Genomic DNA, 23,262 nt, shown 5'->3' on the forward strand with positions numbered 1-23,262 from the left:
AGATCTTATACCCCAGATAGCACGCATGTCTAAAAGATGTTGTAAAGATGCCTCTAAGATGTCTTCTAGACATGCGTGCTGTCTAGGTATGGATGAACTCGAAACACGCTGCAGCATATCTGAATAAGATGCTTGGAAGATTTCACAGACAGTGTTATATACGTATATCACTTAAATATTCATTAACTTAATTATTCATTTTAGGTTAACCTATGTCTGAACTTAATATTAAATGTCGTTCGATTTCCCCGATATTAAAGAATGTGTCAACTCAATTATCAATAAATTTAATTTTATCTTTATTCTTCAGAAAATTCTATATCATATAAATATGTTCGATAAATCTAGACTAAATTCGCAATTAGATTTTATATACATTCTTGCTGTAAAAACTCAAATTTAGAGAGAGCATAACTCTCTAAGTAAAGTAAATTCAGACTCTGTCACAATATTTTTCTCCGAAGAGGAGTAAAAACCCGAGTTTTATAGTCTATAAAAATATATTGCTATTTTCTAAAATTGCAAATATTGTGAAGCTATAATCATAGCTATAGCAAATATAATTCACGCTTGACTGTAAATAATTGAAGGTAAATTTAATTTTACTTGTCGTCGCCGACAATCTGTAATCCGTTCGATTAGCCACAGCTGTAGATTTAATCTCAAGCGGAATGAGTAAAAGCTACATAGTAAGGAAAGAGAGAGAGAAAGAGAGAGAGAGAGAGAGAGAGAGAGAGAGAGAGAGAGAAAGAGAGAGAGAGAGAGAGAGAGAGAGAGAGAGAGAGAGAATTAGTTACCCGCGACTTTCATGTCAAATACATCCCCAAGGCGACGCTCTCGCTGCATGCGACGGGTATAATGTTATAATATCCGCTTGTGTTACGATAATATATTGCACGCCTAGAGGAAACGTGTCGATAATACCAGGTGACAACTATGTATACTCGAGATACGCAAAACGTAATATTCACTGAGTCACGATGCGAAACTCGAAAGCCTCGTGTCGTTCAATAGTCCCGCCTGTTTCGCTGACGTTTTCCGGGAAGTGTCTTTGGACGAGACCTACTTTCATGAAATGGAATTTATGGCAAGTGTCCGCTCTCTCCGTTCATTCAGCAAATCGTGATTATAAAAATGAATTGGAAATGGAATATGTATATATCCGCCCCCCGTTCCGCGCGTCCGAGTGATCGCATCGATAAAACGTATATAAAATTATTGATTCGGCTAGGGTGGTGGATAATTAGTTGCAATCTGGCCCTTCGCGTGTCAATCTGACCTCGTATTTTTAGATATCATATAATCTACAAATGTAATCATTTCCCTTATCGTGTGTCCTAATTGAACGTTAACGGCGCCGTATCGGTAAATATAATAGATGAACGATCTCGCGTAATATCGCTTGCGCGGCGAGCGCCGATATTTTCGCGGATCCCCACCTCAAACAGAGTTTTTCTTCATCGGTATTATTATTACTCTAATTTCGTGTAATCCGCCGTAATCCGAGAACTGTATCTCGGTTCAAATTGCTAGCGAGGCTAAGATATTATGCGGCAATCATCGCCCATGTGCTATATAGATAGCGCAGTTCTTTTGATCCATTATGAGTCGTGAATAGCCAATCTTCAATTTAAAACCGACTTTAATTTTTTTAAATTGCCAAACGTATCGAGAACAGTTTGCATGTATGTATATGCTAAGAGTGACATATATGCTATATATACGCTGACTCCTTTTGAACTTTTTAAACGCAAGGCTTTCCGTCATCTCGCAAATATTTTACAGCTTCTTAACGCTTGTGAACATAGTATTATGTACACATATAAATTCAAATTAGTACAATCGTGTTTCAAGCAATATGGAGTAAACCACGCGTACAATATAGTTTTTACGTGTATGATAAATCATAAGCTAATAAAGCGGACAGTTTTCATCAGTTAGAATAGGCAACAAAAAAAAGTCCTTATCAACTTTAGCAAGGCTTATCGATCTTTACTAATATGACGTTAAGTTGTTTTCACTATCTGTTAGGTTACGCACCAATTGCGACGGACATTAAATAAACGGACATTATAATGAACATTTTGTCCAAATCTGCAAAAGGCTCCGACCGCTCCGACTAAAACGATTCGTTTGAAGCAAAAACAAATTAAAGCAAACTCAACTGCAATAAAAAAAAAAATAAAGATTTAGTAACGAATTTAAACATCTAAGAGATCACAAATGCTACATTTTTCTTAAAATTAATTATAAATTGTATATCTCCCTCTGTTTGTATTTTCAAGAACGTAAATTATAATAAGTTTTATGTCCAATCAAATATCGCACCCGTTGTTGCTAAAATCAATAGTATTGTATTATGGATTCGGTAATAGCTAATAATATTTCATTCGCAATTGGTTGATATCGTAAAATACCATCTCAGCAATTTACTAAGAAAATATGCAATCGATATGTGATACTTAAAAGCTACGTGATATTCGAGCAAGTTTCCCATTTTGCTGCATCTTTCTGAACTAGTTTGAAAGAATTAAAAACATTAGAATTTCATGATTTTTATCGTCGTAATTTAGTCGTAAATTTGCTGCTGTACTTTATTAATCGAAAGAAGCATAATGATTGCTTTCCATGCGGAAATGATACTATTGTGCTATTAAAGTGATGAGATAGTTGGTATAATTATACCAATTATTTCAGAAGTGAGAAAAATTACGGAAATCCGCTTTTAAAAATATGCAGAGTTAAGTAAAATTATTTAACACAGTTAAAGATAAAGTTTTACGATATAAAAAAATATTTTGTGAGATATTTATTCGTTGCCTTTCGTTGTAGAACACAGACAAATTAATGCAGCGCAATCAGTGCGACATATAACATATGGCTGATTACTCAATATGATTAAACTGTTTTTACACATTCTGAAACTTTAATCAATGACGCGCCAGACAAGCTATTTCCAAGGTTTTAAATTGATTTTAGTTTCTGTTTCACTGTCCTATATATGTGCATTTACAAGAACGTATTTAGTCAGAGAAATATCGTCCTGACGTCATCGATATACATAGCAGAAACGACTATTAGTCCGCTTTAAATAGTCAAATCCTAACAGCGTCGGCGAGTATATTTTCGTAGATTCCGCAACGAATAGCAAATTCCACGGGTTCGTGATTTCCAAGCCGCTTCCGAATGGATCCCCTAATCGTGTTAATAATTTCCTTCATTTAATTCATTAATATAATTTCCAGTGCAATTACCGTTGCTTTCGTCGCTTGATGTTAAATATCGAACATGTCAACGTTTATCAATAGCCGTTAATTAGCTTGTGGTAAAATGTGTAAAATTTTAATCGCCGCGTTAATTATTGCCCAGCACCCGCAAGTTTGCCTCCTATCTTTTTTCGCCGCAGACGCTTTTACGAATTGCGGTAACTATAGGTGCGCGTTCCTTCTGGAAATGGCTTTATAGAAAACGCGATTCGGTGAACGTCGACCGACGGCATATATGACGCTCAACGTACCCGCATTGTAGTCGGCTAGCCGCGAGAGGAGAGGAGCGGAGAACGGATGTAGAACGTGTGCGGGAGCGTATATATACTGGTAGATACCGCGCGCCAGCGGCGGCGGTAGAAGCCGTTGCTGACGCATTGCAGAACGGGTCGCGGGGAGGTCAGCCGCGCGGCGGGCGAGTAGAAGAGGACCCCGGGTCACCGCCGTCGCGTCGGCCAAGTATAATGGGAAAAATCGAGTAGGCGGGTAGCTCGGGTCGGTGCACTACATCCTACAGCCTCCGCTTTCTTCCATTCTCCCTCGTTCGCGCCTCACATCTCGCTGCTTTTTTTTTTTTTACTCGCCTTCTCCGTTTGCCGAACTGTCGCGTCGTTGTGCCGCGTCGCTCCATCGAGCGGCGCGTAAATCAATCCGCCCGAAGGACGTACGGTCCAAGTCCAAGAATGGCACGCGGGGTCAACGAGCCGCGCAACGGCCGAGCCCGCGTCCGTCCGTCGGCCGTGTTAATTAGGTAAACGGTGTTCTTATTGCCGACCTCTTTCAGCGGCTAATCGCAGAACTGCGACAGTGGACCCGCGAGCGGCTTCTCTGCTCGGCGCGACGCGACGCGACGGCGCGCCGCGGCGTCGCGTTACTCCGGAAATCGTGCCGTCGCGTGTCGCGTGTCACGTGCATACCTGTCGATCGCGCTTTATGGGCATGTCGCGTGGCGACGCTTGTATCACGTTTCCGACGTCCTTATCCATGCTACGTCACACCAATATCGCATCGTCGATATCGGGAAGAACTGTCTCTGTGTTCCTTCCGAGACGCAGGCGATATAGGGTCTGTTATCTATTGCTGAACTGGCTGCATCACTCCACATTAAAAGGAAAAAGATAAACTCTGAACTTGTGCAGCCAATTCAGCAATAAAAAAAAACAGACACATACCTATTATACCTAGGCCTAGGCTCGCAAAGTTTCGCGAAACGGCATTGGCACGCGCCGCTTAAGGTAGGCGTCTCGCTACGTGCTAGTCATGTGACTGTTTGTAGGTTTTCACGTTCAGAAGTATATTTCAGGCAATTTCTGCTAAGGAAAAAATAATTTTATGACGTATGGTGTAAAATTTCATACGTGACAAAGTACGTTACTTTTTCCAAATTATGTGATTTTTCTCATTTGACTCCGTTTTGATCAGCTGATCACGCGAGTCGTCGAGAAAGGTTACAAGTGAGGTTACATCTCCTTTTTTATTGAATTTTGACAATTACTGAGAAAGGGTTTCAAAACGCATGACAGGGGTGTCAATCACTATCCACGTCGGCTAAGAAAGACGAGCCTCATAACCTGCAACTACAGTGATTAGCCAGCGGCGTTGCCAAGTCTTCCCAACTTCACCTCGACCAAAAAATGTCTGCTCGATTACCGCATTTTCACTAAAATAAATTAGAAAATTAGCAGCGAAATCTCCGGTAAACTATATATTTTATGGTTGCATCGGATTCTTCGAAATCTAATGTACAAAAACAATGTTTTTTCTCACTTCATCTAATCGAAAAATGCGAAAATATGTGATTGAAACCGTGAAAGAGCCTTCTTTTTCGTGCCGTCTGTATGAAGTAATTCAAACGTTGTGATTTTCGAGATCGATTTTCGAGAGTAAATAGTCGGTAAGGAGCCACGGAAAAAATCGACTGCAAAGTTGATCATATAATTTGATATAAAATCCAAAATCGAAAACTTTATCTAATACATGCCCTGACGAGACGACTACCTTAAATCGCGATGCACGCAACAATCGGCGGCGGTCGTAAGGCCATTGCACGTAACAAAGTATTAGTCATAATTGTAAGGTCGTAAGAAAATAGACCACGCACACTCGATTATTCTTCGAGCTCAAGGAGAATAATCGACTGTGATTGGTCTATTTTCTTACGGCCTTACGATTATGACTAAAACTTTGTTACGTGCAATGGCCTTTACGGCAAATGATCGCGAGTAAGTATGCGGCAACGCGCCGAGCGATACGGAGCGTCTCGTACAATGTTAGAGAGAGGGCATAAATCAATTTTCAACTATGCCGCGGCCCGCGGCTGTAGCCTATACAGCCTGCAGGTCGACGGTCGAGTTCCAATCTCCATTGGTACGCCGCGCGTCCACGCAGACGGGTCACTCGAGAGGCGTAATCGTTTTTTATCACGCATCGCCGCGAACGGCGAGGCCGATTACGAGGAGATTGCGCCGTTTGGGGAAATGATCGCGGCAACGAGGGAAGGCAGGTAGTACAATAAGGTTGTTGGAGTAATAACATGATTGTTACGACGAGAAGGAAATATATATATATATATATATTGGCTGCTCGCAATAACAAATTAGGGACAGTGAATCATCCAATCGGATGATTTGAACGTACATAATGTATGTAACGATAACACGTTATACGTTGCGCGTGGCACGTGTTGCGGGTGCGCGCGTGATGTACACGCGCTAAATTAATTGCAGCCGCAACATTATAACGCCGCGATCCTCTAACATTCCTGGCAACGTTAACGATCGCGAGATTGCCGGGGGCGCCGCGAGTTCGAGGCTCGCCTCTGCATCGCGGCCGGAGACCGGGGACGCGTTCGCACTCTCGCACATTGCAGACAGTGCTCTAGCTCTTATATAAGTTAAAAGCGAGATGGACAGATAGCCGAAGAGAGAGAAAGAGACGAGTCAGAGATAAATAGGTGGAAATAATAGTCAACGACCACGCGCGACGCGTGTAACGCGCACCGACGCCAAGCACGGCGACGCGTCGTTCGGCCACTCCGTCGCGATCGTTTTTCGTCCCGAATATCACCCAGACATCACGTATGTCTAAAAGACGTCGTAAAGACATCTTTTAGACATCTTTTAGACACACGTGTCTAAAAGACATCTTTACGACATCTTTTAGACACGCGTGCTATATGGGCCAGCGTCTCGCTGAGAGAAGTGCTGGATGCGAGCATCGCGAGAGAGAGAGAGAGAGGGAGATTCGAGAGAACGAATATTTTTCGCAAATTTTCAACGTTGCGAGTTGCAAGTGCCGCGCGAATTGCTGGAACGGATATATAAGTACAACGACGTTGATCGCGACTTCGTCGTTCTGCCGGAGCACTATGGATCTAAGCGTGATCAATTTGCAAGCGTCTTCTCGATGTTTCTCCTGCAACGTAACACACTTATGATCCTCTGCGAGATGACATCGAGAAAATTGCAAGAATCGCGTAATGCAAGCTAGTTTATAAGCTCTCTCTCTTTCTCTTGCTCTCTTTTTTCTTTCGATGATAGCTACATTTTGGCTTATGAATGCTACGCGAATACGCGCGACGAGTTTGGCAAGGAAACACGTTCTCTCGCGCGAATAGAGAGCATAGAATATATATGTGGAATATATATACACTGCACATGTGTATATATAATTGAATGCGTATAGCCGCGAGGAGAGAGAAGTGCGGAGAAAGAGAGAGAGAGAGAGAGAGAGAGAGAGAGAGAGAGAGAGAGAGAGAGAGAGAGAGAGAAATTACCCGCGTGCAGCTCTCCCGCCTGGTTGACGATGAGGCGTACTCGAACGGATGTCTCCCTTATCCGTGCCGGGGCGGTGCAAGGGCCGGGGTTCCCTCCGCGTAGAGTAGGCGAGCGCGGATTGCACCACGTCGCGAATCGCGGTGTAAGCGGTGTGACGGAGTAAAAGTCTAACGATCGCCGCTCCACCGTGCCTCCCGTCTACGGCCGCCGTCGTCGGTCGGAGCGCGGCGACGGACTAGAACTCTAGAAGGCTGCAGCGGCGGCACATCGCGCAACCAGGACGTTCCACGCAAGTTCCAGCTGACGTCCTGACAGGGCGGGCGTTCGAGGAGGGGCATTCCACCGAGGCGAGGAAGGAAGGAATACGTCCCGTGCGCTCTCTCCTCGGACCGAAACCGCGCTCCATCGGATATATACCTTCTGCCCGCCCGGATTAACGATCGTGTACCTCGATCGTGCGAAGAAATTCGATCTCACAAACGGCTCTATACCTTTCTTGGCGGCGACGCGACGGTCGCGGAGGACGCGTTCTTCAACGTTCTCCGTACGATCGCGACGGCAAGTTGTTATTATTAATCACGATGTGTGAAGCTTCTCCGAGAGAACGGTCGCGCCGACACGCGATCGGAGATCCCCCCGTTTTCCAAGATCTGACGTTTCTTTATACTCGCGAACGCGCCTCCTCGCGCATCCACCACCCCTCTACGATTCTCTACCCTCTCCCTCGGGGTCTCTCTCGGTCAATTCGTTTCTCTCTCTCCCCGCCTTGCCCTCGGGCGGATAATTCACGAGGGCGCCGATTAACGTTTCGCGAATCCACGCGCACGGATCTCTCCTGCACGCGGAGGAGACACGTAGACATTGGAGAATCCGCGCGTTCGAGCGTATGTGTGCCAAGTAGAACTGCGCACCACCTGTCAACGACTGATCGCTCGAGCGCGCGGGAGCTCGAATTGACCCACCTCCGCTTTACGAGAGCCGTCGGCCGATCGAAGTCACCGCCGCCGAGGCTGACACTGCCGCCACCGCGCGTTGCAGCCAAGGCTCGGTGGGCAGGTGGACGACGTGGACGATCGGACGTCGCGCTGCTGCCGTCATGTCGACGCACGTGTACCGTGCGCGGTACTTATACGCCGCCGCGACCGTCGCGAGCAGCCGCGAAACCGGCGGCGGAGGAGAGACAAAGGAAAAATCGCGATCGCGCCGTCGTCGACGGACGTTCGCTCGGTGCTGCCCCGGTGGCCGTTGACGACGGTGAAAACCGTTATGTACATACAACGGGTTGGGGGTAGGATAAGGATAAGGGTAGGGAGAACGGTTCTAACGCGCCGGCGGATGAAGCCTAGAGAGGGAACGACCACATAAAGAGAAAGATGAGAGGAGAGAGAGAGAGAGAGAGAGAGAGAGAGAGAGAGAGAGAAAGAACGCGACGGCGGCTGATGAGACGAGTCAGACAGCACCCGGCCAACTGCACATCGCTGAATGAACCTACCGTGACCCCGACGTTCCCCCGCACATCCGAACCACAGCCACCCCGTGATATCCACCTTCTCCCTCGTTCGCCTTCACCTCCCTATTCCTATCCGCCCACCGACGACCGACGTGATCTTGATGTTATTTTATATATAAACGCGTCTCGCCACCCGACACTCGTCCCTTCGACGATGCCTTTCCCTTGTGAGACACAACGATACGCTCACACACCGATCTCTCTCGTGTAGGTGAGTCTCTCTCCTCGGGGAAATACCGTCTTTAAAGAGATTCTCGCCTGAAATCACCTAGCACAACGACGCGATATTTCTCCACGGTATTTCTCGAACGACCTACGAAGCTTAGTTTACGATTGCGTTTGCGATAATTGGAAGAAAGTATTTGGACTCTAATTTTCCACACACAGTTGCCACTTCTTCTTCTTCGAGATTATCATCTGATTTAATCAAAACTTTATTCATGATTGCAACGACAAGAATTGCCGAAGAGTATGAATACATCAAGAAACCGTCGTTCGCATTTGAGTAGTGAAGATATCTATCGTTTTGCTTCCGAAGGCTTTAGACGAGTGAAGAAGCAAGAGAAATGAAGAAGATCAATATTGAGATCAATATTTGTCTAGCAAATTCTTCTAGAAAGTGGTCGCAATTCCCCGTTTAGGGGAAGTTACACAATAATTGGATATTCGATTTTGATAGAGTCTTAGATAATCAGAGAGGCAACATTTAGGGGTATAGTCTGATCAGCTGCCTAAATCACATGATCATAACGCCATTTATTTGTTTCCCTACTACATTGTATTAGCAATCAGTGGCGCAATATGTATAATGCGCATTTGTACAATAACGTTGATGGTAATTTATCGGTGAAAACAACAATAGGAAAATATCTATTAGTAATTTTATTTAGGAAACACTTACTTTTCTCCCCTTGTTCTTACAATTTAACCTTCTTCCTTCAACTTTTTTTACTCATAACAGAAGCAACATATGGCGGATAATCGCGATAGGTTGCGATAGATCGCTATAATCGTCAATGTTGCCTCTCTGATTATCTATATAGGACTCTAGATTTTCAAGATTTTGATGGTGCTGCGTAATGACAGACTTATTATTATATTTCTTTTTGATGCGAAAAAGAGAGGTACTTACGAGCGCGCTCTTATTAAAACACTATTTGTTCCGCTATAATATGTATTCTACGTACGTCAGACCTTACCCTCCCACCCTGGTATAGCCATCTTATATCTTTACTGGTCAGTGTCAATAGCTGTTAGCAACACTTAAAGGGTTTGATCATCGTCAATGGAATTTTCTGAATGGAACTCCGATCAGCCTCATCAAGCCCGAATAGAGCAATAAGCTGACTTATTCTCCACCATATAATCAATCAATATTTTCTTCTGCGGTCTTAAACTTTAATAAGCTAAAATTAAACGGGTATCCGGTTATTAATTAGGAATATATATATGATCCGTACAATATTAAAAGATTAATTTAATTCTGATTGAGATATAAATATTAGTTGTACAATATTTATACTTACGCTAATAGCAAAAAAATAATGTTTAAAGCTGAATTTTATTTAAATATATATATACTGTATATTATATATAAAATTGAGTTTTTAAATATACATATATAATATATACAAACATATACATATCATTACATATACGTATATTAAATAAACAAAAATTTTCTCATTAATTTTTTTAAATAATGAATTATTGATAATATATTATTATGATAATGATAAATTAATATATTGTATTATAAGACCAGCAAAATTCCTTTCAATGGTAAAGATAATTTGCTGCTAATGAGCAATCAAATGCGTCGTAACTAGTGGAATAACAAACTTTATCCCTCATTTGATAGGCATTGTGCATCGGTACCGATATCGCCACCGTATTTGACTACCACGCGCATGCTGGATCCGTCATGACGTCAGGGGGCGAAAAATCAATCCACCCTACCGCGCCGCGCTTTGCGGCAGGGATGTGACTGTGTGCGCGACCCACCACCATCCACCGTCTGTTAATTGTTACAACGGTCACGTTCGCGAATGTAATAGCGAGACAATAGAAGAGGCTTTTATGGGGTTTCAGCAATACAACGGAGACGCGCAAAAGCGCGCCGCCACGCCGCGTTAAACTTCGCAATCCGCAAACTCCGACTGATTGCGAGGAAACCAATGTTTGTTCGACGCGGACGAGATCAACTGCAATTGCGATCACGTGCATCACCGTTGACACGCGCACGTTCGATCGCGCTCGAATAAAGGCGAATCGCGGATCGCGTTGAATAATCATCAAGCTATATCGATGCGAATCAACGGTTGCAATTTAACGGTCGTAAACTTATCATATCTTCGATTGCCGTAATAAAAATCAGTTACCGTGTTTTCAAGCGGTGTTCGTTCGAGATCTAAAATTATATTAAACTAAATGCCTCTAATATAAATTATGTTTTCATCGATCTTATATAATCGTTATTGATACATATTTTCTTCATTTCTCCAATATAAATTAAGATATATGTTTTTTAAATCAAATTGCTGTTTTTTTAATTTATAAACTGTGTCATTTAAGTCTATTATCTGTTATCTTTAAGTAGAATGATAAATTATACTTAAAAGAAAACCAAGCACACGGTAACTGAAGACAGCTATAATGACAAGCCTTCTTCATTTATTTTCAACTACATGTGATATATATTCTTCATATAACATATCCTTAGATCGTCTGCGAAATCATCAAATTTCGATTTATCTTTGAAGAAAACTGAATCTTACTGTACCGAACAAATTTCATACGCGTTTCCCACGAAAACCGCGGCAGAGACGATCATCGCTCGCGAAATTGATGGCTCCGCGACAGCGCATCGCGAATGCACGGTGCATTCACCGACAGTATTTAACAGATTAATTAATTGAACCGACTTTCGGCGCGTACGTGGCAACGATATACTTATGTAACGCGACGCGGAGGCCTCGAATACCGGCAGGAAGTCTAATACGCGAAATTACTCAAACACGCGTAATGGCGATCGCGTGTCTCTTGCTTGCACGTACCAATAAGCAGCGAGAAAAACACGCTTCGGGGCAATCAAATGCAGCAACGTGCGTCCTCCCACGTACTTAGTCAGCGCGTGTGTGGTCAGCTCCTCGCGCCAAGTCGGCCACGTGAAATTCCTTCGGCCGGCTCTGTTCGGCCGCAACTGAAATCGCGACACGGGAAAGCGCCGTCTTATACGCAGAGCGCATTAATGCGTTGACTTGCGACCAAACAAGACAAACATGCGGCCCCCATTGATAAGTAATCCACGGACGTGTGCGTGCGACGCACGTCGCGTCGCGGCGTTATATGTACACGACGATGATACCTGACGATAACCGATGTATTCGTTCACGGAACTAACAGTTCTGCCACGCAGCTTACCTTGAAGTCAATGGAAGGAGATCTTGGGAGATTGTTACGAGCGCTATTTTCGATCCTCCACTGGAATCAGCAAATAATATTGTCTATCTATCTGTCAAAGTATAGCTGACAAAATTATTCTATCCGGTGTAACATTGCGTTTTCTGTAAATATATTACCCCGTTCGATGAATACATTAACATTTTAAAATTGAGTGCATGTTTTTGACACATATTTTGAATCCTTCATTTATACAGCGAAATAACTGTATTGTTTACGTTTTCTATTTTCGCGAAAATTGTTGAAATTAGGAATAAATTGAAGGGTGGTGGAGGAGGGAGAGAGGAAATAGTATCGATTGAGCACTCGGACGCTTATATAATGCAATGTAAACAACACGTGGATATTTATACGATGCAAGCTAAACAATTTTCCGATCTGAGCGACAACGATTTATGACTAGGCAGCGCGCTTCATTGGTATCCAATATGGTGACGCGCGGCTATTAATGCGTATAATTAGTAAAAACGGGTATTGCGTAGTTCGTAATATGAAAAAATTGACTTGTTTATCTGCTGCGCGTTCTTCACAATTGATGCGATTGCGCGAAGCGAAATCGGAATCGCCCGTATCGTATACATATACACGTATATTTCATCTCTGCGAAAGCAGCTTCCACGCGCAATAAACACTCGCCTGTGTGTGTGTGTTTTATTTATGTGCGAGGCAACTTGAGCAGCCTTTATTGCGTTGTTTAAGATTCTTCAGATATGCAGAGCACGCGCGAGGCGAATCAAAACTTGGGCTGTACACGGAATAATTATTTGTCATTGCGCGCCGTTATCAGTCCCATTACGAACAATGAATGATGCATCGTTCCGTGACGTAACGATACGGCGGAATAAAGCGGCTAATAAAGCATAAATAAGACTTTTGCGAAATCGCCTTGAGAATTATATCTGATAACACACTTTAATGCGCACTTTGCGCGCTTTGTGGTGAGATCGAGAGATAAAGGATAGACGGGAAGAGGCTCGCAACAGGCGCCAAGTGGTTAAACAAAAGACAAAATCAACAATGGAGCGCGAAAACGATGCAGGTATGCGTGCACCTCGCGCATTCCTCGGACTATCTCCATTGTGCTCTAAACTGACCTCGAATGTTACATTCCTGAGGCACGCGAACGAAATGAAGAAAACAAAACTGTTCAAAATGACGAGCATCAGTGTGGAAAAAGTTGGATGTACTCGTACGTCAGACACGTCTCGCGATTTATGCTCCTTAACAATAGCGACAAACAAATGTTTCTAACGCCTCATTCGGCATGAATCAAAGTAGATTCAACAGAGGCATTATTCGATGCATTAGGCCGCCAGCATCATTAGCTTATTAAGTTAGTTAAGCGAGGACGAAAGAAGACAACGTTGTGCATTGCGGCGGTCGTAAGTTAATTTCAGACGTTTAGACTCGCGGCGATATTTCGCCCTGTAATTTGTACGAAGATTTCTTTTTCCACTACTTGAAAAATTTGCATTTCTATTTGATACTATCTGAAGAAACATTAATAATAGTCATCTCTTTCGGGGATTATTTTTACAACACATGAAAATGCTGTTTTCATATTTTCTTTAACAAGTAGGTGTTACTATATTAGATACAAAGTCGATAACTGACAAGAGTATAAGTCTAGAAGATTAATTAAGAGACATTGAGTGTATAGAAGCAAGTGATATTTCAAACGTCTGTATTATTTTTTAACTTTGAATCTATGTATTTTTTTTGCCTTTGTTACAAGTATCTAATCAGCTAAATTTCTCATAAAATTTCATAATCAAGATTAAAATAAATTTACATTTTATTCAGATTAAAATAAAATTATTGCACTGTGTTTTTATTTGTTTAATGTCCATTCGAGAAATTTTATTATCCAGCAAACGCAAATGAAGGAGAAAAGATCATTTTTTTGAAACTGTTTATTTGCATTTGGGAGAGAATTAATAAACAAGATTAAAGAAATAAAAGTTAAACGAACAAGTTGATGCCAAAATGCAACAGCTTGTAAGTTTAACTGCTCACTGATTAAAACAACTTTTAAAAATGTGACGTATATTGGAATATATATAAATTTTTTTCATTATTTCCTGATTGCAGCTGAAAAGTTATAAATAGTATCAGATCATAAATAGTAAATTGATATTATGGATGGAGTCCTCTTACTGATAAATATGATATAATAATCGCATTTTTTGTCTTTTCTAAATTATATATATAGGGGAGACCGGGGCGAAATCGTCACCGGGGCGGAGTCGTCATTGCAATTATCTCGCGAATCTGTATGTTGTGTGAACTCGGCATTAATACTGTAAACGCGACTTATGGTGTCCATGTGACCAACGGAGTTAATGAGATTATGTGCCATGTTGTGATTCTCATCGAGGCAAACGTCTTTTCGGAGGTCGAAAGTAAAATTTTTTGCGCGTCGAAAATTTGTAATATCTTAAATATTATTGTGCCTCCGAATCTCAAAGTAAGTGATTCTAAAGAGTGATGCATGCTGAACACGAATCTAGTGGTTTTTTTTTATTTTCATTGATTTCTAATATTTTATGAGCGATCAAACTTGAAACATGTGTTTGGGGCGAAGTCGTCACCAAGCCATATCATGGAGGCTTCCGGCGAAAATCAAAGTCGAAGAAACAGCAGTGGTCGTATTCCGGCAAGGACTTGGATAATATGTGCTGCGTGTGCTCAGAGATGACAGAATAGAGCTGACGAGATACGTGCGAGCGTAGGGCGCATAAGTGTGTGCGCTTTTCTTGTAATTATTTTTCGCCATCGTGTTTTTAATTAATGTTCCCATTTTCCTATTAAAAAATAATTAATAAAATGTATCTTATTATTTTTCATGATCAGAATTATGAATTTTTATTTAAAATTCAGTCCGAGAATAGAGTGACGACTCTGCCCCGGCAATTTTGACATTTCAATTTTTGCACCTTTGTCGTTTTCACTCTATACCAGTTGAACAAAGCGACCAAAAATGTCCGTATAAATTTTGTTAGACAAGGGTTCACTCTTTACAACGGTATACCACATTTTACTGAAATTATTTGTTTTGTGTTGTTAAAAATCGGCACCGAAAAAATAAATGACGGTTTCGTCCCGATCTCCCTTACTGATGCAATAACTCGAAATAAATCTGTTGCGTCGAAATACGCATAATATGTTTATATCATTTTATGTTAATATACCGTTGAATATATGTGTATGAAAGTAAGATAATTCACAGTCGATTATGAAAGACATAAATGCATTTTATAATCTTTGTTACGTTGCATAAAATAAATTGGCAAGGAATAAATTGATTTAACCCAGTACAAGGCGATTAGACGCCCACTATTACATCGATAACCATATTTGGGTCATGCAAATTATGGCGCAATTTTTTTATATGTTCTACTCGATAATGCAACAATTATAGTCTTTACATATAATTACATAATCTCCTTGTTCCACGTTTATGGAAATACTATATACTATTTTTTTCTCGTAACACAATGTATGTGACAAACTAAAATTGCTTTAAAATATAGTAATTTATTGACGTTTTACATTCTTTTTAATAAATAATCTTCTAACAACGCAAAATATTTATTTAAAATTTAATCAGTTTTATATATATATATATCACATTTTAAATATATTTTTAAACGTACAATAAAAAACATATATATAAAGTATAAAGTAAAGACACATATTTCTATGTATTTTACATTACTTAATAAATATAAATTTTTATTAAAGTTTAGAAAAATATTTAATATTTATCTGAAATTTACTGTGAAATACGCGTCTAAAAACGATAATCATAGAAGTAGCGCTATCTTGAGACTAATATCATGAAATAAAGAGAACAGAAGCTTTTTCGTTCATCGGATAATGAATTAATGTAAAAACAATTAACTCAGAACACAAAACCTGATAATTTAATAAAACGTTATAAATCTTCTTTCTAAATACATAAATATATTGTTCTTAAATATATATAAAAGATTAGTTTTTTATGTTTTTAAATAAACAAATTATCTTTTTATTTTATTATTTTCCAAGAACCATTTAGTTCTACGATGTATCAAACTTTATTTTTTTAAATATAAATCCATTACCGCTTATAAGAATAAATCCATTATCGTATAATTATATGCAATTTTACATCTTTGTTCCGTTATATGATAATCATAATTTGTAATTTTAATCGAATTAAGAAGTTATGGATTAACAAACATTTTCGTTTAGGTACTCTAGTGAAGGAATATATATAATTTCTATAATAGAGATTATCGTTAATCTATATTCAATTTTCGAAATGAACCTTGAATTCCTTCGAATTCCATCATAACACAGGATGCTTTCGATTCCAATGAACGTGCCTTCTCGTTCGTGCGACTCAGCTTTTCATCCAGTAAAAACCAATCTCTATTCTTTTCAATTTTTTCCTGCCACGCAGCTATGTATATGTAAAAGAGAGATACGTAATATAATAGAGATTAAATTATCTATTAAAATTATTCTCGTAATTTTTTTTTATCTATACATATAATTGTATATAATTATATATTACAAAAGATCAATTAATAAATATTCTATTTATAAATATTTATAAAGTAGAAACGCTTTTATAAGCGTGACGAATATATCAATGTTATCTAAAATATAAGATAAAAAAATTATATATTTACCATTTAATTCTTGAAAAGTGCCTGCTTTACCACCCCATTCGTTAGGAAGTATATCCTTGTTTATGTGAGCATGTAATTCTTCCCCGCCACCATTAAAAATATAAAACTGCAAAAAGATAAGAAATATATTTCTGTGTGTATTTTCGACTTATTTAGTGGTTATTTTATTTAAGGCCTTTGGCCTTACCTTCTTAGTCAACTTTTCTTTCAAAAGTGGATAAAATATGTTTATTGAATTAGAGATGAACGACGGTGCGTGAAGAAAGTAAACGCCAGCCAATCGGTAAGGCATACTATCTTGCACTGCCAACATTGCGCGCCTCACGATAGATTGCGTTGGAATGAATTTTGCAATGTGCGACATACTAAAGTTCTAAAAGAACAAATTTCTTTTTAAATAAACGACGCAAGATTTTAATATTGATCATTGGTGAACAATTTAAAAGCAAGAGGGAGTATAAAATAAAATAAAATATTTTCTTTCGTGATTTTACAGTACCTTTATACTTTTTTTTTTAATTTTCACTTACTAGACTTTATTAATAAAGCTACGCACAATCTCATCTATTTTTGAAGTAACAGCAGCGTAACTATTAGATAAGAGTGCACTCAATGCTTAACTTTATACTCAACTCACTCATGTATATATCTTCCTTAAAGTATCAGCATATAAGTTTGTCATATCGTAAAAAAATGCAATTACCGTATTAAAACAATGAGTTTTTTATATTTGTTTACGAAATTTAAACGTCAGAATCGAGAGTAATGCCAAAAAGTTCTCAAGATGTTGTCTCATGTAAATGTAGGTATTAATAATTATGATTTTAATATAAGGACAATAATAAAACATTAAAGTACAATAAAAAAACATTGAAATGAAGGCAATAACGTCAGGCTGAGTCTCCACTGAGCGCGTCACGCGTCGCGTCGTCCGAGTTGAACCAATCAAAACATCCCATTTTGATCCCGTCACAAGAATGTAATGAAATGGGATGTTTTGATTGGTTAACTTGTGACGACGTGACGCGTGACGCGCTCAGTGGAAACTCAGCCTCAGTGTCATACCTCGAGATCTAAAACGAAAATATTGGACAAGCAGACTTCCTCCAGCAAACGAATATCAAGTTGCATTAAAACGCGTCTGACTATCGCTTGTACCGAGAACTTCTCCATGTCGGGATTACGTAATCGGAAGATGGTGACACGGTATCCTTCCTCGGTTAATGACGGCAAAACAACGCATTCACTAACGAAAATATTTGTTTATATAGTAACACATGCAATAGTAAATTTAATTGGGATTTTTTGATTTGTCCTAAAATCATTAGCTACTTTAATTTTCTTTTTTTTGTCTATTTAAGATTGCGAACAAAGATTTATTTACATGGTATTGAAGCTTTCTTGAATGTCTTGAGACAGTGGGTCTCGAGCGGCGAAAAATTCCGGCAAGGACGTTCGGACGGTGTAGTATCTTTCCAAGATTAATTTACATTTCTCGATACTGTTTTTGCAATTGAAAAGAAACCTCTCCAGTTTGGCATCGTCTGCAATAAACAAAAGATGTGTGTAAAGATCACATTTTCCTTTATGCAAAATTTCACACGTTTTTCGTTGGATACATGTTTTCTTTACATATAACTTGATTTAATTTTACTTAACTTTGATACTGCTGTGAGGTATTTTATTTTTCTCACTTTTTAATAAATATCTTCAATTCTTATCATAATTTTTTAGTTAAAATCTTGCAAAATATGAGAGAAAAGTTTAGTTTACAAGGAAATGGATCCAATGATTTTTTCCGTTTGTTATTTGATTTGCAAGCTTTGGATATGTAAAATATCAAAATTTGTTTTTTATATATAGGTTTTGTAATAAAAAAGTAAAATTTATAGATATATATACAAGAATTTCGTTGACATAAAAAGACAAAGTAAAAGTAAAAATATGTACAAAGTACAAATAATATAAAGCAATAATAGACAAAATTTTAAGATACATATACTTTATATTAATTTGTAATAAACAATAATTGTTGGAAAGCTCTGCACTGAATTTTCAACGCAAACAATTTCATAACGATACTCATCTTATAACGTGAAAAAACCAGATTAAGTAAGATTATGCTTTTGCGTCAATGCATTGATTAATGTTATATAAATGCTATTAATAATGCTCCATTATATTCTAATCAATTTTTTTATTCTTTTGAATAAACCTTGACTAAATTAAGTTTGGTTATAAAAACAAAAGAAAAGCTGTTGTGAGCAAATAATAAGTGGATAAGACGGTTACAAATACCATATGTATATAGAAACTTTTATAATTTATTTTTTAAAAATGTATTTTTGGAAAATAATTTTGTTATATTGTCTTAAATTTGGTTAAATTTGTCTTCAAATAAGCTTTAATTTAATTACAAAAATATATCAAAATTTTCAAAAAATAATGGTAAGCATTTTTGATACCATAAAAGTTTTGTTTAAATTTTGTTTAGATATTGTCTCAATTATTTTTGAACATAATTTTTATATTATATATCTCTCCTATTATTTCGTTATTATATGTTTAGAAGCATAAATTAATTTTTCAAAAGTATGTCTTACCTTCTTAAGGTGCATAAAACCATTTATAAAAATATACGTTTTTCTCATTTTAAACTATACTACAACATACATCCGAAGCGCATCGAAATAGGAAGGAGGAATACTTGGGGTTCGTTTCCTTGTTAGTTCAAATATTTAGAGTTAAGATATTTTTCAATATTTTGCATATTATAATTATTTAAAGCTATACTTGTATAGTAATAAAATCGCATGTTATTGTCCTCAATGTGATTAGAACAATTTGCAAACGAACCTATGTGATTCGGCAAATGCGGCTGTTTCGAGAGCCATTCTCGAAGCGTTCTGATATCTTGTTTTCTCACTTCCGGGTCAGGTGGAAGTTCCTTGTCTATACGTTTCTGTTGCGCCGGCGTTGGCGGTAATAACGTCATGATTTTCTGAGACAGCTACAAAATCGATATTGTTGTCTAGTCACACGATGTGAGGATTGCAAGATTTGGTGCAAGAGAAAAATAATTTCAATTGTATGTTACTGCAATGAAATAACATATATTTTATTTTTATATTATTATTATTATATTATTGTATTATATTATTCATAATAAACTAAGTATAGGCTTTTCTGAATAAATCAAATTTGAAATAGTGAGAGAGGCAATCGGAGCCACGCGCGGTAATTATTGCGCAATCAAAATATGGTCAATAAGATAAAATATATTAGTCAATACGTACTCGGGCGTTTCGAAACTTTTTTTGTGTCATCTTCAGCGTGTAAACAAAATTAATATACAGTGTCAAAACGTCCGAATATGTATTGACTAATATATTTTATCTTATTGACTATATTTTGATTGCGCAATAATTACCGCTCGTGGCTCCGATTGTCTCTCTCACTATTCCCTATTTGTTATATTATTCATTATTTTATAATTAGGAACTGAGTTAGCGTAATTTTTTAAACACTTTAGCAGAATTTGCAGATATAAAACACTAAAATAATGGATTTGCCGCTGTGTTGCAACTTTTTACACTTAAGTTTTACTTAAAAAACACACACACATAATGTCTTTCGTCATCAATATATTTGCGAGATTGCATCTGTCGTTTACTTTCGTACTTTTTCCTATCAGGACAGGTAAAGATGGCACTAGGTCATACGTCTTCGCAGTTTAATTTTCTCATTTTAGCGAACAAATATTTGGCCACAAATTCCGAATACCATCTGATGAACGGAGTTTATAACATAGACTTCAAAGAACTTTGAAGTATGTTAAACAGAACACACACACAGAAAGCGTGTAATTTAAACATTATTTGCAGTTTCTCTATCATTTTTATGCTAATATTAATAGTTAACATTCAAGTATTCCCTCGCGTTTTTATAGTTCACACAATTAATCATACCCAAGCTCATTATACAACGTGTGACCACGGGCGACCTTTATATCGTTTATCATAGATCAATTTACTTGCTATTTGAAAAATTTTTTATCTGGTCTCGATGCTACAAAGGATGTTTACGTCTTTAAAATACGTACTTAAGAAACAAAGATGAGGATGTAATCGAAATGAATACACACACACACACACACACGCGCGCGCGCGCGCGCACGGGCGTGTCAGAAAAACGTAAAGAAAGAGAATGCTTACGTGACAGGAATTCGATCTCGCGGACGACCTCGTTCCAAATTATTTCCAAATTTTTAGCACCCGTTTTTTAAAGCCGATCAGTTCGTTGAATACCGATAAGCTCACGACAGTTCTCCGTTGTTATCGCAAAGTTGCAAAAGTGAATAACCTTCATAAAAGGGCAAGACAGAAATTTCGTTGTTTATGCAAATCTATATACCTATATTTACTCTACACGCTTTCAATAAAAAGAAAAATTAAATTAAAATTAAATTAAAAAATTGAATTGACACTAAGTTAAGTTTTTAATTTTCAATGCAATTTTGATTTAAATATTTGTTACACTTTGCATGTTATAAGAGTATAAGAGCAACATAGACGATAATGCAAATGTCTTTATTTGTAACTGTTACAACCAACAACACTTTTTATTATTTTACAAATTTTGCTGACGAAAAGATAGGATAATATGAGCATGATCGATTAATTAGCCTTGAGAAATGATCTTCTTTACGGAAATTATAGTAACAATTATAAGATGCTGAAATAAAAATATATAAAACTTGTAAAATACTTCTAATTAAAACTCTAAATTATTTGCAGCTTCGAGTTGCAACTTTATATCATCTAATTTCCATATAATCGTATTACGTGCAACTGTAAGTAATACTGCTGATAAACTCGTGAAAATCATGGAGTGGATAATATACGTGAGAGGAATTAAATTTTATGTTGGAGAAGATAGAGTTGATCAGAGATGGTCCCGAAAAGATTAATAAGTAAATGTGGGTTGATATAAAAATAACTGTGTCAGAGACAACACGGAGAAAATTTTATATTAAATTTTACTATGCTGCCACACCAACTGCGGACCATCAAGACGCCCAAGTTTAAATGCTATAGTCTTATAGTAAAATTACTATGTCCATATTATAGCATTTAATGCTACAATCATAGCATTCAATGCTATAATAATGCTATGATTGTAGCGCTAAATGCTATGAACATAGTAATTTTATTATAAGATTATAGCATTTAAACTTGGGCGTCTTGATGGTCCGCAGTTGATGCGACAGCATAGTAAAATTTAATATAAAATTTTTTCCGTGAAGAGACAATTACAAAAATAAAACTACGAAAATGAAAATAAAAGAAAAATGCTCGTACAATTTTCTTCCATTAATGAATCTGAAATCAAACTTCCCTAATTAAAAAGCTAATAAAATTACATTTTAAATATTAAACGTCTTTAAGGTCTGTTTAATAAAAATTGAATTTTACAAACATTTTATAAAAATAATATGAAAAATAAAAAATTTAAAACTTTGTAAATATACAACCAAACTAAGGAAAAACGCCGTTAAACCGTCAGGGACTGGATCTCGGTTGATAATAATATTATTTTAGTGAATCTTTACGTACAATTTTTCGCCTTAACAAACCACGCACTGACTTACTTACTGACTTAAAATTCGGGTCCCCATTTATTAACCGGTTAGACCGGTATAGGAACCGCGTTTTAAGGCAAACCGGTAGGACATACTGCGATAAATCATAAATATCTATATATATCACCTCGAGGCATATAAATATATATGCCTCGATGTTAGTATTTTTCGCAACATATTCTATATATTCCGTATCCTATACACTATATCTCCTGTATTTTTTGTATTATGTATTTCTAATTTTTTATATAAAGATGTGTTACTATAATTAAATTGATTATCAATTTAATTTTGTAATTGTTTTGTTCTTGTTTTGGTTGAAACTGCGTTTTAAGTTTGTAAGTAACAGCGCGTGGTTTGCCAACCAAGATTTAGTCTTGGCCTTTTTTTTCCTTAACAGCGTTTTTCCTTAGTTTGATTGTATTATAGTATCATGTACGTCATATTTTCACTTACTTATTATCTGTAAATATAATTTGTCAAAACTAATAAATAAAATTGTTAAAAAAAAAAATAGATTCCGATCTTGTCAAAAATTTTACAAATAAAGAAGCAATTTCGCGAATTTCATAAATATGCAATTTTAATTTAAAGCAATTTGTGTGTTTTGCGATATGTAATTATTTAAAAATTGAAAGAAAGGACGTTCCGATGATTGATCTCGGATATTGCGACACTTACTTGTTCCCTCACAATATAATGACGAAAGATCACACAGGCTTGACGTGAAAATCGCGCACGTTGCACTATGGAGCCTAGCTCGATGAGTGAAGGAGTACTTTCCGCGGTCCCTGTCGCTCAGGATTTCTATCTGCTCGAAGCAAAACGATTCCTCTCTTCCTCGCGCCGGTAGTACATCGAGTTCCCCACCATTCGGCCATTATACACGTATGTAACGCGCCACATAAGAAGAATGTTCACGTACACA

At 37.8% G+C, this 23,262-nt stretch overlaps 3 protein-coding genes across 10 annotated transcripts in view; 1 reads left to right on the top strand and 2 right to left on the bottom strand.

The window, feature by feature from the left end:
- The window catches only part of Rhobtb (Rho-related BTB domain containing), a 28,521-nt gene extending 16,774 nt beyond the window's left edge, over positions 1 to 11,747 (bottom strand). For 2 of the 5 annotated variants that reach the window (XM_077422668.1, XM_077422672.1), the window contains exon 1: positions 11,609 to 11,747. The gene's annotated coding sequence lies outside the window, so the exon portion shown is untranslated. Of the gene's footprint in view, positions 1 to 7,041; positions 7,980 to 8,004; positions 8,396 to 11,608 lie in introns of those variants that run through there. The other 3 variants (XM_077422671.1, XM_077422670.1, XM_077422669.1) reach the window with 3 other exon arrangements.
- LOC143906528 (uncharacterized) overlaps positions 1 to 23,262 on the top strand; it is a 46,740-nt gene that overhangs the window by 21,072 nt on the left and 2,406 nt on the right. The window contains exon 1 of one of the 3 annotated variants that reach the window (XR_013259553.1): positions 12,012 to 13,396. The exons of 1 other annotated variant lie outside the window; for it this stretch is intronic. The gene's annotated coding sequence lies outside the window, so the exon portion shown is untranslated. Of the gene's footprint in view, positions 1 to 12,011; positions 13,397 to 23,114; positions 23,223 to 23,262 lie in introns of those variants that run through there. One more of the 3 variants, XR_013259554.1, reaches the window with a different exon arrangement.
- On the bottom strand, positions 14,106 to 23,153 carry LOC143906527 (alpha-tocopherol transfer protein-like). Of its 2 annotated transcripts, XM_077422673.1 has the most exons (8): positions 23,016 to 23,153; positions 20,908 to 21,055; positions 19,550 to 19,789; positions 18,078 to 18,237; positions 17,759 to 17,939; positions 16,881 to 17,066; positions 16,694 to 16,799; positions 14,106 to 16,461 (listed from the first exon to the last, which is right to left on the bottom strand). In XM_077422673.1, the coding sequence occupies exons 3-8, from the start codon at positions 19,686 to 19,688 to the stop codon at positions 16,298 to 16,300; spliced, it is 936 nt and encodes a 311-aa protein (XP_077278799.1). In that variant the 5' UTR covers positions 19,689 to 19,789; positions 20,908 to 21,055; positions 23,016 to 23,153; the 3' UTR covers positions 14,106 to 16,297. The 2 variants fall into 2 exon arrangements, with proteins under 2 accessions (XP_077278799.1, XP_077278800.1); XM_077422674.1 differs by lacking the exon at positions 20,908 to 21,055 and having other exon boundaries at positions 23,016 to 23,139.

The sequence above is a fragment of the Temnothorax americanus genome, unplaced genomic scaffold, assembly GCF_048541705.1.
Source record: "Temnothorax americanus isolate GAGA-0224 unplaced genomic scaffold, ASM4854170v1 Scaffold72, whole genome shotgun sequence".
NCBI classification, from domain to species: Eukaryota; Metazoa; Arthropoda; class Insecta; order Hymenoptera; family Formicidae; genus Temnothorax; species Temnothorax americanus.

Bases quoted from the DNA above. Each gene is read 5' to 3' on its own strand.
- LOC143906527 (XM_077422673.1), bottom strand. From the start codon at position 19,688: ATGACGTTATTACCGCCAACGCCGGCGCAACAGAAACGTATAGACAAG. The intron at 18,238-19,549 runs GTTCGTTTGCAA...TGTTTATTGCAG, and splicing joins GCATTTGCCGAATCACATAG to ACGATGCCAAACTGGAGAGG. The intron at 16,462-16,693 runs GTAAATATATAA...ACATATACATAG, and splicing joins CACTTTTCAAGAATTAAATG to CTGCGTGGCAGGAAAAAATT.